Raw genomic sequence first — 16,169 nt, forward strand, 5'->3', positions numbered from 1 at the left:
AAGCTTTTTAGAATAAGGGATAGGAGTCCCATAGCTAGATAGTACCTTTCTCTTTGGACTTAATTTCCAGGTTACCAAGCTTAGGCATCTTTGAGGGTGAGTTGACTCTAGTTCATGGTGAACATTCCCTATGCTCTAACTCTGAAGAATAGATCATAGTCATGTAATAGCTACTTTGCTTAGTATCTACCATATATTTCTAGGGCATAGGGTTTCCCAGTTTTCCAACCCTAAACTTCTTCAGTTCTTTTATGTAGATGAGGAATTGAGGAGAAATTTCAGAGACAAAACTAGGTGGAAGGAGATAATTTTCTCTTCTGTCCTATTAAGCCATGCCCCTGCCTCTTATAAGATACACCAACATCCCACCAAATACCTAAAAGAAGCTTTGAGATTACCCTCGCACAAACATTAGTACAAAAGTATATACAAATATTAATGTTCTCGTACTTGAATTTACAGGTCACACCAGTTTTTCAGCTTTAATGATCCCCTACTAAGGCTTTGGCATTTCTGTATACTAAATAAGTTAAATTTTATGTTGAGAGTTCTATAATTATTGCCCTAATAACTAGTTTGCTTTAAAATCAAACCATTAGAAGAAATCAAAGCTATCGATTGCCATATGAAAAAATGCTCTAAATCACTATTGATTAGAGAAATGCAAATTAAAACAACTCTGACACCTATCAGATTGGCTAATATGACAAAAAAGGAAAACAATATATGTTGGAGAAGCTGTGTAAAAATTGGAACACTAATGCATTGTAGGTGGAGTTCTGAACTGATCCAACCATTCTGAAGAGCACTTTGGAACTGTGCCCAAAGGGCTATAAAGCTGTGCATATCCTTTAACCCAGAAATACCACTATTAGGTCTTTTCCCCAAAGAGATCATTAAAAAGGAAAGGACCCACATGTACAAAAATATTTATAGCTGTTCTTTTTGTAGTGACAATAAATTGGAAATTGAGGGGTTGCCCATCAACTGGGGAATGGCTGAACAAGTTGTGGTATATGAATGTAATGGAATACTATTATGCTGTACGAAACGATGAGCAGGCAGATTTCAGAGAAACCTGGAAGGGCTTACATGAACTGATGCTGTGTGAGATGAGCAGAACCAGGAGAACATTGTACACAGTATCAACAACATTTTATGTTGATCAACTATGATAGACTTGACTCTTCTCAGCAATACAATGGTCCAAGATAGTTCCAAAGGACTCATGATGGAAAATGCTCTCCAAATCCAGAAAACAAAGAACTATAGAATCTAGATACAGATTGAACCATATTATTTATATATTTTTTTGTTTTTCTTTTTTGAGGTTTTTCCTTTTTGATCTGATTCTTCTTTCACAGCATGACTAATGCAGAAATATTTTAATGTGATTGTACATATATAACCTATATCAGATTGCTTCCTGTCTTGGGGAGGGGGGAAGGAGAACAATTTAAAACAAGAACTCATATAAAAACAAATGTTGAAAACTATCTCTACATGTAAGTGTAAAATAATAAAAAAAAAAAACTTTTCTTAAAAAAAGTTTAGGACAAAAAAACATGCTAGCAAGAGAAAAAAATCTACTGACAGGTTAGGAAAAAATTAAATCAAACCATTAGCTTTTAAGACTAGCTTGTGGGGCAGCTAGGTGGCGCAGTGGATAGAGAACCGGCCCTGGAGTCAGGAGTACCTGAGTTCAAATCCGGCTTCAGACACTTAATACTTACTAGTTGTGTGACCTTGGGCAAGTCACTTAACCCCAATTGCCTCACTAAAAAAAAAAATAAAAATAAGACTAGCTTGCAAGAAGTTACTTTCTGATTTTGGCAGTTTGAATGGCTTCCACCAATGCAATGTTGAATATAATACTCGGCCATGTTATGTATGAACCCTTCCTTACAAGTCCCAAACCTTTGATTTACACTCCAGTCACACACTAATTTTCTAAGCCCTCAATAGCTACTAACCATGGTGAAAATGGATAGCCTCAGAAATTTATATTATAATTTTGTACTAACAAGACCCTAAAAATAGTTTGGAGACATGAATAAATGTTGATGGGCAGCTAGGTGGCTCAGTGGATAGACTGCCAGGCCAGGAAGACCTAAGTTCAAATCTGGCCTCAAACACTTACTAGCTATGTGATTCTGGGCAAGTCACTCACCATGCTTGCCTCAGTTTCCTCATCTGTAAAATGAGCTAGAGAAGGAAATGGCCAACCACTTCAGTGTTTATGCCAAGAAAACCCCAAAAGGGGTCATAAAGAGTTGGACATGACTCAAATAAATAACAGTAACAACAAATGTGGATAAAGTTCTTGGCCTGAAGTCAGGAAGAACTGAGTCCAAATCTGTCCTCAAACACTTGCTAGCTATGTGACCATGAACAATTCATTTAACTTCTGATTGCCTTGGTTTCCTCAACTATAAAATGGGGATAACAATGACATCTCTCTCCCAAGGTTGTTGTGATAAATCACATGAGATAATAACTATAAAGCACTTATCACAGGGCTTAACACATCATAAGCACTGTAAAAATGTTACCTATTATTAGGTTTTATCTTTCTGACTGGCTGAGGTATCAGTCACCATTAATTAGGTCAAGCTGTAGGGGTGGTTGTCATAATGTCATTGTCTAATGCTGGCTGATAACTCAACCAATCAGTGATGGAAAATAGATGAATGGTAGAGGACTCTGGACATTATCAGCTTGCTTCCCTCCCCTGGATATATTTCTCTTCTCTCCTGGATTTATCTACTCCCTCTCCTTTCCTGGATATATTTACTCCCTTCTCTCTCTCTCTCTTCATGGATTTAAAGCATTACAGTGGTTGTGGACAGCAGTGTAAGTATGCAGACTTTTCACTGCGAGTCTGGAAGCATCAGTGTCCAAATTCTTAAAGAGCTTCTTGGTGTCTATCTCCCCAACTTGCAAATAACTGAGGGTCAAAGTGGAACATTTCTAGCAGTGGGCTCCATTGTTTTCAAGTGGGACATGCCCCCAAATAACCCAGTATGATTAAAGCCTGAGAAAGTTCCAAGGTGCTTGTTTCTTTAGGTTTATGCATACTTTTGGATTTCTTTCATACTGGACCATAGTTCTATGTGTTACCTATGTGACCTCTGGCAATTCAGCATCCACCTCTCTGGACTTGTTTCCATATCTGTAAATTGAAGGGGTTGGATTAGGTATTCTCTAAGACTCCTTCCAGCTCTAAATGCTATAATCCCATCACCCATTAACTTTTTGGCCGACCCCTAGAATATATCTTGAACTTGATTAGCTGCCTACTTTATTTCTTCATGGATCTATGATTTCCCCAGTGGTGATGGTTTCTTGAAACTGGTGAATATTACAGTGCCTTTCTTTCCTACTAGATAGTTTATAAAAGTTGCTCTTACCAAATAATTCATCACCCTCTGGACAAACTCATAGTGAGCCTCTTTCCTCTTACTTAAATTTGTCCTTAGATGACAAAGTCAATTTCTGGATCTTTTCTCAAAACTTTCTCTTGGTATAGTACTTATTAGAATTTGTGCTCCGTAATTCATATTCTAAAGCAAAGGATCACCATTCTACAATGAAGTATCATAAAAAGACTATAAGAGAAGGCTTTACACAAATACCTTTTTTTTGTCTTCCTACAAGCCACTATCCCTCAATATTTCTTCTTGGAACTGAAAAAGAGGAAAAAATATCAAGACTTCTTTTCTCTTATTGATCCCAACTCTATGTTATTTTCCTTTTCCCAAATCTCAGAATTCTTCTTTTTCTATAGTGATCATCTGCTTTTAACAAAGTCACTTTTAGTCTTTCTGATTTTTAATATACCTGTACGTTAGAAAATATAATTGAGTGGTCAGAAGCAAAATACTGGTCAAGAGGAATAGGGTGGGGGCAGGGCCAATATGGCAGAGGAAAGACATTAAAGACACAGAGCTCCTGACACAATTACCCCACAAAACGGCAATAAAACAAGATCTGGAGCAGCAAAACCCACAAAAAGACTGCCAAGATTATTTTCCAGATTAAAGGGGACCGAACTGGGTGGTGAGCAGAATCCAACCCTGCGATCATGCTGATACAGACCCCAAACACACTGTACAAGCGGAACTAACCCCCGCCCCCCCCCCCCGGCCTCTGAATCAGCTGAAGCACTGGTGTCTTCTGGAACTAAGCTTACTGTCGGGTGAGAGGGCTGAATGGCTAGCCTCAGGGGTGGAAAATACAGGGGTGTCTGCAGGACCTGAGGAGGAATTCGGGTATCCCACCCCAGCAGAGAACCAAGAAGAAATCTTGAGTGGTGAGAGGCCCAGGTAGGGGAGGGAATCAGGCTCGTCCAAGCTAACAACCACCACAGCACTCTGCTGGCTGGTTAACTAGCAAGTTGGCTTGAGGTTAACTTCTGACCAGAGAACAGGCCAGGTGAGAGAATAACCTGCCCTCCCTCAAACCGTAAACCCCTGGCACCCTGTAAAGCTTGGGACAGTATAGCTTGCAAGTACAGCCCCACAGTAAGAGGGAGCTAAGAGTCAAATAAAAAACAGTAAGATGAGCAAGCAAAGAAAGTTGAGAACAATAAAAAGTTTCTTTAGCCACAAGGAAGATAGAGGTGCACCCTCAGAAGAGGATAACAACCGCAGGGTCCCTACATACAAAGCTTCAAAGAAAAATATGAATTGGTTTCAGGCCATGGAAGTGCTCAAAAGGTACTTTGAGGAGAAATTAGGAGAGATGGAAGGAAGATTTAGAGAGGTGGAGGAAAGAATGGAAAGAGAAATGAGAGCAATGCAGGAGAACTATGAGAAAAAAGTCAACAGCTTGAAAAGCCAATTGGAAAAGGAGATAAAAAAGCTGTATGATGAAACTTATTGCCTAAGGTCTAGGATTGAACAAATGAAAGCTAATGACTTTATGAGAAACCAACACACAGTAAAGCAAATCCAAAGGAAGAAAAAAATAGAGAAGAATATGAAATATCACCTTGGAAAAACAACTGATCTGAAAAATAGATCCAGGAGAGATAATTTGAAAATCATTGGACTACCTGAAAACCATGACCAAAATAAGAGTTTAGACAGCATCTTCCAAGAGATTGTCAGGGAAAATTGCCATGATATTCTAGAAGCAGAAGGAAAAATAGAAATTGAAAGATTCTACCAGTCACCTCCTGAAAGAAATCCCAAAAGGAAAACCTCCAGGAATATTATAGCCAAATTCCAGAGCTCCCAGGTCAAGGAGAAAATATTGCAAGCAGCTAGAAAAAAGGAATTCAAATACTATGGAGCTCCAATAAGGATAAAACAAGATCTAGCATCTTCTACATTAAAGGACCGGAGGGCATGGAATATGATATTCCAGAGGGCAAAGGACCTGGGACCACAGCCAAGAATCATGTACCTAGCAAAACTGTATATAATCTTTCAGAGGAAAAAAATGAGACTTCAATGAAAAAGAGGACTTTCAGGCATTTGTGATGAAAAGACCTGAACTGAATAAAAAATTTGACTTTCAAATACAAGACCCTGGAGAAGCATAAAAAGGTAAACAGGAAAAAGAATTCATGAGGGATATTAAAAGATTAAACTGTTTACATTCCTACATGAGAAAATATAATTAAGCTTCATTTCCTAATATCTAAATGTTCTTGGCAATTTAGGTTTTTATGTTATTAGTTTTAGCTATTGTTTTGGGGGCATCATTTTTTTTTTGTAAAACATAAAAGTATTATTTTCCACTTACATGTAGATAGTTTTCAATATTTGTTTTCATAAGGTTTTTAGTTCCAAAGTTTTCTCTCTCCCTCCCTTCCCTCCCCCCTCCCCAAGACAGAAAGCAATCTGATATAGGTTATATATGTGCAATCACATTAAATATATTTCTGCATTAGTCATGTTGTGAAAGAAGAATCAGTACACAAGGGGAAACCTTCAAAAAAAATAATAGGGGCAGGTAGGTGGCTCAGGAGTCAGGAAGACCCGAGTTCAAATCTGGCCCCAGACACTTAACACTTACTAGCTGTGTGACCCTGGGCAAGTCACTTAACCCCAATTGCCTCACCAAAAAAAGTAAATAACAACCAAAAAGTGGAAACAGTATGGTTCAATCTGCATTCATAATCCACTGTTCTTTCTTTTTCTTTTTTTTTTTTTTTGGATGTGGAGAACATTTTCTACCATGAGTTCTTTGGAATTGTCTTAGATCATTGTATTCCTGAGAAGACCTAAGTCTATCACAGTTGATCATCACACATTGTTGCTGTTAGTGTGTATAATGTTCTCCTGGTTCTGCTCACTTTACTCAGCATCAGTCCACTTAAGTCTTTCCAGGTTTTTCTGAAATGTGTGGGGCATCAGTTAAAGACCAGTTCCTTTGGCACATGTTGAAAGGCTTTTGATAGTTTTAACACTGCAGATAAGTGGTGAATTTACATGATCTCATTCCTTTAGTGACATTTCTATTTGAAGAGAAAAGCATGCACTTGATTTAATGAACAACCTGGAGAGTGAAGGTCCCAAGATCATGTCATATTGTAATTATTTTGTATATTCTCGTATATGTACATTTTGTTTCCTCTGATGGAGTGTCAGCTCCTTTCAGAGAAGAGGATATTTGGGGCAGCTAGGTGCTGCAGTGGATAGAGCACCAACCCCTAGATTCAGGATGACCTGAGTTCAAATCTGGCCTCAGACGCTTGACACTTAGTAACTGTGTGACCCTGGGCAAGTCACTTAACCCTAATTGCCTCACCAGAGAGAGAGAGAGAGAGAAGAGGATGTTTGATTTGTAGCACAATATCTGTCATACAGTAGGCACTTAGTAATTGTTTTCTGATTGATTGGTTGAAGGCATTGGAGATAGTGAGCCTAGAGAAGAGTCAGGGGGCCATGACAGTTGTCTTCAAGTACTTGAAGACTTGTTCCATGGAAGAAGCATTAGATTTGTTCCACTTGACCCTTTATGTTTGTTTCTAGGTTGATAAATACATCTATTTAACCATTACTTTAGTACTTTGATGACTTTTATCTTTATGAGTCCTCCTTCCACTAGCATAAGAGTGGTGCTTCCATGCTGCTCATTATATGTGTTTCTTGACTAGCCCCAAACTGATTCATAAAGTTAATACATATATTTTTGCCTTCCTCAATTCCTTTTTTTGGTGGGACAGTGAGGGTTAAGTGACTTGCCCAGAGTCACACAGCTAGTAAGTGTCAAGTATCTGAGGCCGGATTTGAACTCAGGTCCTCCTTACTCCAGGGCCAGTGCTTTATCCACTGTGCCACCTAGCTGCCCCACCTTCATCAATTCTAAAAGCTATTTGAAATAATTTCAAATTTGAAAATGTCCTGGTAGAATATAAGCTTCTTGAGGGCAAAGGCTGTTTCATGTTCATTTTTGTATCCCCTCAATTCCTTGCACAGTGTTTTGAATATAGTATGTGTTCATTCATATTGGCTGAATCAAGACGATTTTCTAAATTGAATTACCTGCACCATGCTCTTGGTGAGAGTGAGGAGAAAAAGCAGTGTCAATCAATCAATCAGTACTTTCCAGTAAATAAAAGTCAATCTCTATTTATATTGTATAGCTAAATATGTACAGTTGTAGTTTATTGTATTTTTAAGTTTGACTGTTTTTGCAAAGCTGATGTTTTATTTTGTTGTCTTTTCATTAGGCAGTCCATACTTGAACTCTTACCTACTTTAAGAATTCTCAATGGTGAGACACTAAAATCTGATTCACCCAATCATGAAACCAGTGTACCAGAAACAGGCAGTTTTTCAGCAATCTGCCAGACCCAGACCCAGGAATTTAACTTACTATTTAAAAAATATGTCACTGAAAAAAGGTATGTAACCTAAACTAGTATAATTAAAATATTAATGCAGTTTTATGACAAATGTTCTCATATAATCCCATCTGCCTGGTTGAGTGTAATACCTGTGAAAAATCCCCAGTAAAACTGCAGGATATCAGATCACTTTTAGATCTACTCTCTGAAATATAGTATGCATTCACTTGTTGCTTAAATAAAAATACCATATACAAATCATAAACATCTGTAGCTGTACATTCTGGGTTTATAAGAAAAGCTGAACGACAGGAGTTTCAAAATTACAAAGAAAATTATTAGAATATTTCTGTAGGAAGTCATATTTCATGCTTTTGTTTTTGTTTTTAATTTTTGCTTATTTATTTGTTTGTTTGTTTATTTATTCATTTATTTTTAGTGAGGCGATTGGGGTTAAGTGACTTGCCCAGGGTCACACAGCTAGTAAGTGTCTGAGACCAGATTTGAATTCAGGTCCTCCTGACTCCAGGGCCGGTGCTCTATCCACTGCACCACCTAGCTGCCCCTTTTCATGCTGCTTTTAACTTGCAACAAGTCGACCAGCTTCATTCATAATTTTGAAGCCTTTAGACATTTTATGGAAAGATTGACAGTGATAAATAACAACCTAACATACACTCCCATTTCTCATTTGTTAATCATGCCTTCATTCATTTGTTGTATCCTTCACTTGTTTTTGTTTTTGTTTTTTGGAGGGGCAATGAGAGTTATGTGACTTGCCCAGGGTCACATGGCTAGGAAGTGTCAAGTGTCTGAGGCCGTATTTGAACTCAGGTCCTCCTGAATCCAGGGCCAGTGCTTTATCCACTGCAGTGCCACCTAGCTGCTCCCATGTCCTTTATTCTTTTTTTTTTTTTTTGTGGGGTAATGGGGGTTAAGTGACTTGCCCAGGCTCACACAGCTAGTATGTGTCAAATGTCTGAGACCCGATTTGAACTCAGGTACTCCTGAATCCAGGGCCGGTGTTTTATCCACTCGTGTCCTTTATTCTTAAAGAAGACCAGCTTGGCATCACAGTGTTGTGCAGTGTGTCCAGGTAATCAGACCTATATGTGAGGACAAGAAGTGCATACCTGGTTCCAAGTATGGATGGTTTGGTGCTAGCTGCTGTAGAACTTCTGTTTTATTGTTGTTAATTGTCCGGCCAAATTAGCACAATTGGCGGAGAATCAATCCATATTCTGTTAACGTCTTAGCCTCCGAAGGCTTAGTGAGCGCAAAATCATCTATGAACACAGAGTTACGTACCAACTTTCCCTCCACTTTAGTTTTGGCTTGTAGCCTTTCAAATTACCTAATTTACCATCAGTGCGGTAGTTGATCTTGATGCCACTTCTTGTCCTCATTGAAGGCATCTGACAACATTGCTGTAAGCATCATGGTAAAAAGCATAGAAGCAAGCTCATAGTCTTGTTGCCCAGAGCATTGTCCATTATCCAGAACCCGTGCAAGTGTGCTGTCATGAAATGGACATGCAGTACCTACGAACTTCTCCAGCAACCCGATTTCACCATGATTTTCCACAAGCCTTCTTGTCTGATAGTATCAAAGGCCTTGGTTAGATCAATGAACACTTTATACAGGCTGTTCTGTTCCTGGCATTTTTCCTGGAGTTGTCAAGCAGGAAACACTATGTCAACTGTTCCTCAGCCTTATAGATCTCTGCTGAAATGGAATTAATATTAGGTGCTTTGCTATATGAGAGGTGCTTAATGGAATTCAAAACCTCTTCTTCTGTTAGAAATTTGGTATACAGTCAGTGGCTTCAGCATTGATGATGGTCTGTTGAGAATACTATGAAAGTGTTCAGCACATCTCTCCAGAATCATGTCCCTATCACTGATCATTATGACTCCATCGGCGCTGAGTAGCTGAGATGTACCATATGTCTTTGTCCCAGAAATAGCTTTCAGGGCATCATAGAAGCACTTCGGATTGTTACTATCAACATAAAACTGAATCTCATCTGCCTTCTTTCTTAGCCAAGAAAACTTCATCTCTCTAAGCTTTGCTTGTACTTTGGATGGAATTAAATACTGCCTTCTTAGAAACAGATGAATTATCCTGCTGGTAAATCCTGGGGAGGTTTTGTTTTTTGTTTAGAGCTTCTGAATTTCCTCATCCTTTTTATCAAACCAATCCTGATGTTTGCAAGTATTCTGGCCCAGATGAATAAATGTGTTGCTGCTGTACTACCAGATCTCTGAGAGCTGCCCACTCCTTTCTGCTCCATTGTTGCCAACCATGTGTTGGCTCAGCTTTCCCTCCAAGTCAGCAACAGACTGTTCAGAAGCTCTCTAGTCTGTGGATGTTGCATCTTCTGATCTAGTCTGACTGGGTAGGGCAGATGTCTTTCTTGTTTGCTCATTTTGAGCTTGGAAATTTCAACTCTGCTCTTACTCTTTTGCTGCTGAAGAGAAAGGGAAGGGGGGAAAAGGAACAGGAGAGAGTAAAGGTAATATATGGATCACACTTTCTGTAGGGAGAAGAATTGACAATTGCTAATATATGCTAAGCAGTTATGATGAGAATCAGTACTAGAATCAATAACTATTTTAAAAAGAGCTCCCACCTACATTTTTAATTTCCTAAGGGAAATTTTCCATTCATCTGCGACAACTGAATAGAAATTTGTTTCCATGACTGATAATTTTGCTTAGTTTTTCTTTCTCAAAGGAGAACATATTTTTCATTTATGCTTACCAGGTCTAAAATATGGAGATTGATTTTTATTTTGGAATTAAGAATTTCATGATTTCTTCACTAGAGAAGCTTGAGGTTTTATAACCTATTATTTTTGTTTTGTCTTGTCCTACTACTCTTACACCTTTATTTGGATTTAGTGAGATGTTAGTATAAACATTATTAAAGACGCAGTAACAAATAAAACCGTGAAAATATAAGTAGTAGAAGTATAATCCTAACAAAATATCACCACCACTGCTGATAATGGTATTGCTTTAAGATATGCAAAGTGCTTTACACATTATATCTTATTTGATCCCTACAACAACCCTGAGAGGTAAGCATTGTTATTACCTTTTCTTGTACCAATGAGGAAAATGAGGATGAAAAAAGTTAAATGACTAACTTGTGATCACTTAGTCGTTATGTATCTAAGTAGGATTTGAATTCAGGTGGTCTTGACTCCAAGTCCAGTACTTTGACTACAATGCCATCTAGATGTCTATTAATTATCTCTCAATTATAATTCTTTTTCCTATAAATGTGTTTTATAATTTACTCTGTTTTGAAACAGAGCCTGGAAAAAAGTTTTATATTTGATTCATTTAACTGACATTGGATCTTCAGTAAGACCAGAACAGTGTATTTTTCTAAAAGTCATTTTTATTTACTAGTCTATGTTTTGCATTTCTTTTCTTATTTTCAGACATACTGTACCAAACAATTGATGATTCAGTGTCATACAATATTTTAAACTTAAAAGGATATGAGCCAGGGGCAGCTAGGTGGCACAGTGGATAGAGCACTAGCCCTGGATTCAGGAGGACCTGAGTTCAAGTTCGGCCTCAGACACTTGATACTTACTAGCTGTGTGACCCTGGGCAAGTCACTTAACCCCAACTGCCTCACCAAAAAAAAAAAAAAAAAGGATATTACCCAAACATGATTTTAAAACACTTTTATCATATATATTTTTTGCTTTTAAAGACAAATGTATTGTTCCAGTGTGAACTACTGAACCATAAAGTTATAACTATTTAGAAAGTATTGGCCATATTTATTTATACATACATATACATGTATGTATGAGTGCGTGTATATATACACATATAAATAAATATATATGTGTACTTAGTTTTTTGCAAGTAAGCATGACTTCTTATATAACATTGAAATTCAAAAAAGCCCTTTTTATATGAAAAATTTGTAGTGATAGCAGTTAGACTGAATTATATTATTAGGAAAATGACAGAAAGATACATCTTTGTGTTTACTGAGTTCATGGCAATATTCATTGTATTGTCATAACTATATGGTATAATTTTTATTATCCCTTTCCCATTCCTCCTGTGGTTGGAAACACCATTATTAATATTATGAAGCCATTCTGTGCCAAGGGCCTAATAATTAATGAAACATTTGATTATACACTGAGAAAATCTTTAAAACAAATAAAATAGAGCTGATGATTTTACATGACATTTTAGAATTTGGTTTGCTTAAATTTGTAAACTTAATACTGTGTAAAAGTATTTGAATTCTTTTTTCAAGTGAAAAATGGGGGGAAAAAACCCTTTCCCATAATATCAGTCCTTTATTGAAAAGTCCAATAAAAATATTTTGCATGGCAAGATTCAATGTTGAAAGCACTTTCAAGTTTATTTCATAAATAGCTTCTCCAAATTTAGGCAGCAGCAAACCTCATAGGCTTTCTATCTGCATGTAATGTTTACAGTTGTGAAAGCTTGACTCTTTCTCATTCATTTGTACAAAAAAAAAACCTAGTGGGGGGAAATGTATCAAAATAATACAACTATACATTTTGTCTCTTATGATCATTTGAAATTATATAAATGGATATTTTTATTTTTATGAAAAGTGAGATCAATTAAAAAGTAACCAAATCTAAATAAACTAATAGTAATTAATATCAACAGAAATCATAGTATGTGTTAAACTTACTTAAAATTGTAATATTTCTTATGACTAAATACTTTTCATTATTTTTTTTCTTCAGAAATATTCACTCCTTGGATGCTATAGAGGACTTGTGCTGTTATTTTAATGAGCTGATGAGACTTAGTAGTCTGTACAGAGATGTTCATGAGCATGGAGATTTCAGGATCACTGAGAGAGATAAAGATTTAAGTAACATGAAGAGAGACCAGTCAGAAGAACAGCAAGATAATTCAAAACAAGCAGCCAGTAATAGTCTACAGCAAAACAACCTCTTCCTTACTGGGATAGATGAAAATAAACAGGACTTTCTGGAAGCTTCTCAAAAAAGAATTGATCCTGACAACATTGAATCTGGATTCATTGCATCTCCCATACATGAGCACATAGAGAAAATGAATCAAGACCAAAGAGTCCCAAGGAGGAGGAAAGACATTGTGAGCACCAAAACTCATACGAAGAATAGCTCTGTCACTGAGGAGCTGTTAATTAAAAGTGAAATGGAAAAGGATTTCCAGCATGTTCAGAATGATGCCAACAAGTAAGATTTACAAATGTTATTTTTTCTTCATAGCGTCACACTCTTGATTACATTGTATTGTACGATCTTGGGCAAAAGGTAACCTAGTAGCTTTTGGTACAGCTGTAGGTTTTAAATGAGCAGACACTTTGTATCTCATTGGCTTTTGCAGAACAGTGTCAATATTTTTTTTCCTCAAATACACTCACCATGCTTAAAACAGAGTTGCTTTCATTTTCTCCCATATTAAGCATCTGAGGTATTCAGTTGGTTAATTCTGCTAATAATCAATTGAATATTAGATGCTACTCAGAGTTTCTTGTAAAATTGTCTTCTACCTTCTTGTTCTTTTAAAAATAAATGTTCTTTTTGGAATAACTGGTATTTGTTTTCCTGGAAATTGTAAAGAAATCCCCTTTGAAGAATCAGACCTTTCTAACTTGGGATAAGGCTTATATATTTCATATTTGTTCAATTTAAGTCCAAAATTATTGAATTTTATTATACATGTATGTTTTAATTTCTTTTTTATAAGGGCCAAGTGAATTATGCCAATATGCCTTCTGATTTAACTGCATATATCCTTTTATAGCTAAAGAACTCTTTTACTAACCAATAATGGCATTATGAATTAAATAGCAAATCAGTTTACTTGCTCTATTGGCCCTCTCCATATTAGAACATGGTTTTAGTTTTAGTCTGTTATATTTCCTTCTGCCTGTCATTCATTGGCTCTAATGTCAAGGTTGGGAAGAAGAATAATCATTTAAATTAATTTCTCTATCTAGGCTTTTATATTCTATAGGATTGTTGTTCATATTTTTCTGTAAATTCTCCACAGAGACTCTATCTGACCCACTGGAGACTTTCCTTGGTTCTCCTAAGATTTTGTGGATACAAGTACAACACTTTGGTTATATTTCCACCTCATTTCATGACTTATCCACCTTCTTATGCCAAGATATACATATAGGAGATGTTCTTTGTATTCCACTCCTTAGGCACAACTCTAATAAGCATTTGCCAGTGTCTTCTATTTATTGTTATAGGGGGAGATAAGAGACAAAAATGGAACAGTACCTACCCTTGAGACCCTCATATTTTATCAGAGAAGACATGTGCATATAGGAATAGATAAAATAAAAACTGAATCTGAGGTAGTTTGTTTTGGGGGCCAGGATTGGGAAGGTATTGGGTATTGGGAGATGAGGAAAGGTCTCAGGCAGAAGGTGTCACTTGATCTGAACTTGGAAGGAAACTAGGGATTCTGGGAGGTTTGGTTGAGGAGAAAATGTATTCTGGGCATGGAAGAAAGTTTGTAAAAAACAAACAAGCAAACAAACAAAAAACCAGAGAAAAGGAACTGACTATTGTCCCCAAACCACAGAAGAATGTTTGGCTGGATCATAGGGTATATGAAATGTTATGTGTCACAAGGCCCCAAAGGTTGGAGCTAGATTGTGAAGGGTTTTTAAATGTGAAACAGAAGAGTTTGTATTTCCTTTCAGACATAGTAGGGAGCCACTGGAAATTGTTGGAGTGAGGAGTAACACAGTCAGGACTTGTACTTTTGTACAATCACTTTTTTAGCTGTGTGGAAGATAGAGGAAAGACTAGAAGCAGAGAGAAACATTAAGGAGCTATTTAAATAGTCCTGGGGAGAGGTGTTAAGGCCTGAACTAAGGTAGTAGCCATGAGAGGAAAGAGAAAGAGATGCATATAAAACCATTGGGGGGGGGTTACAGGTAAGTGTTGGCATCTGATTGGATATATGGGATGAAAGTAAGCCAAGAGTCAAGGATGTTTTCAAGGTTGGGAACCTAGAGGAGTAGAAGGATGGTAGATAGTATCTGGGACAGAAACTGGGAAGCTTAGGGGACAAGTGGGTTAAGGTAAAAAGCTAAAGTTCTCTTTCAGTCTTGTTGAGTTTAAGCTGTCTCAGGGGTAATCCCATTTGAGGTGTTCACTAAGGAGTTGATCATGCAGACCTGGAGCTCCTAGCTAGATCTAGCATTCATCGGCATAAAGGTGATAATTTGACCCATGGAAGTTGATGAGCTAAAGACTGTGGGGAAAAAAAACAACAGAAGAGAGCCCAGGACAGATCCTTGAGAGGTCTACGTAAGTTACTGTGCATGACATGGATGACGATCCAGTCAAGAGACAGGTGAGAGGAGAACTGAGAAACAGCGGCCATATGGAAATGCAGAGGAAAGAGAGTAGAGTATCCTGGAGTAGAGGGGGTTCACAAGTGCCAAAGGCCTCAGAGAGATCAAGAAGAGAGAGGAAAGCAAAATCCAGAAGAGTTGGCAGTTAAGTCATGGCTACTTTGAATGAGTTGGAAGCCAGACAAAGTGAGGAGGAAGAGAAGTGGAAGCAATGATAATGAAGGCGTTTTCTTGCTGTTTGCCTGTGAAAGAGAGATATAGCAACAGCTTGAGAGAGGGGGGATAGTAGATAGTTAAGAGTTTTATAATAATAGAGGGGTGACTTGGGACATACTTGTACACAGAAGGAATAGAAATAATAGGTAGGGAGAAATCTACAATTAGAGATGAGAGGGGATTTCAGGAGGAAATCACCTGAAGAGATTGGGATAAAGGAGATGAAATCTAGGGTAGGGTCTGAGGGGTTGGCTTTTGGAAATCAATCAATCTATCAGTTAACAAGCATTTATTAAACACCTACTTACTATGTGGTGGGGCTATAAAGAAAAAAATGACAGTTTCACCCTCAAAGATTTTACATTCTATTGGGAGTATACAATGTTTTACACACACATGCATACATACATGCTCACACACATACATGTATGTGTATGCATGCATAAATGCATACACATATGTGTATTGTGTGTGTCTGCATACATAATATGTGCACATACTTGTGTGTGTATGTGTATACTATATGCATCTAAAATAAGCATAAGGCTCTGGGGGCCTGGGAGTAGGGGAGAAGGTATTAGAATTCCCTCTCCATTTATTTAGCCACCACCATAGTTCAAGCCCTCACCACTTCTCGTGTGGAATGTGTCATTAGCTTTTTAATTGGTTTCCCTGCCTCAAATATCTTCCCCACTCCAATCCACTTTCCATTACTTTGTTACTCAACTACATTGATTCCCCATTAACCATAAAATAAAATTTA

At 37.3% G+C, this 16,169-nt stretch overlaps 1 protein-coding gene across 1 annotated transcript in view; it reads left to right on the plus strand.

Annotated features, from left to right (window-relative positions):
* The window catches only part of LRRIQ1 (leucine rich repeats and IQ motif containing 1), a 264,352-nt gene that overhangs the window by 93,720 nt on the left and 154,463 nt on the right, over window positions 1-16,169 (plus strand). The window contains exons 15-16 of the mRNA XM_043967714.1: window positions 7,685-7,858; window positions 12,564-13,043. Of these exons, the coding sequence (XP_043823649.1) occupies window positions 7,685-7,858; window positions 12,564-13,043 (654 nt within the window). The remainder of the gene's footprint in view (window positions 1-7,684; window positions 7,859-12,563; window positions 13,044-16,169) is intronic.

This window comes from Dromiciops gliroides, chromosome 5 (assembly GCF_019393635.1).
Source record: "Dromiciops gliroides isolate mDroGli1 chromosome 5, mDroGli1.pri, whole genome shotgun sequence".
In the NCBI taxonomy this organism is placed as follows: Eukaryota; Metazoa; Chordata; class Mammalia; order Microbiotheria; family Microbiotheriidae; genus Dromiciops; species Dromiciops gliroides.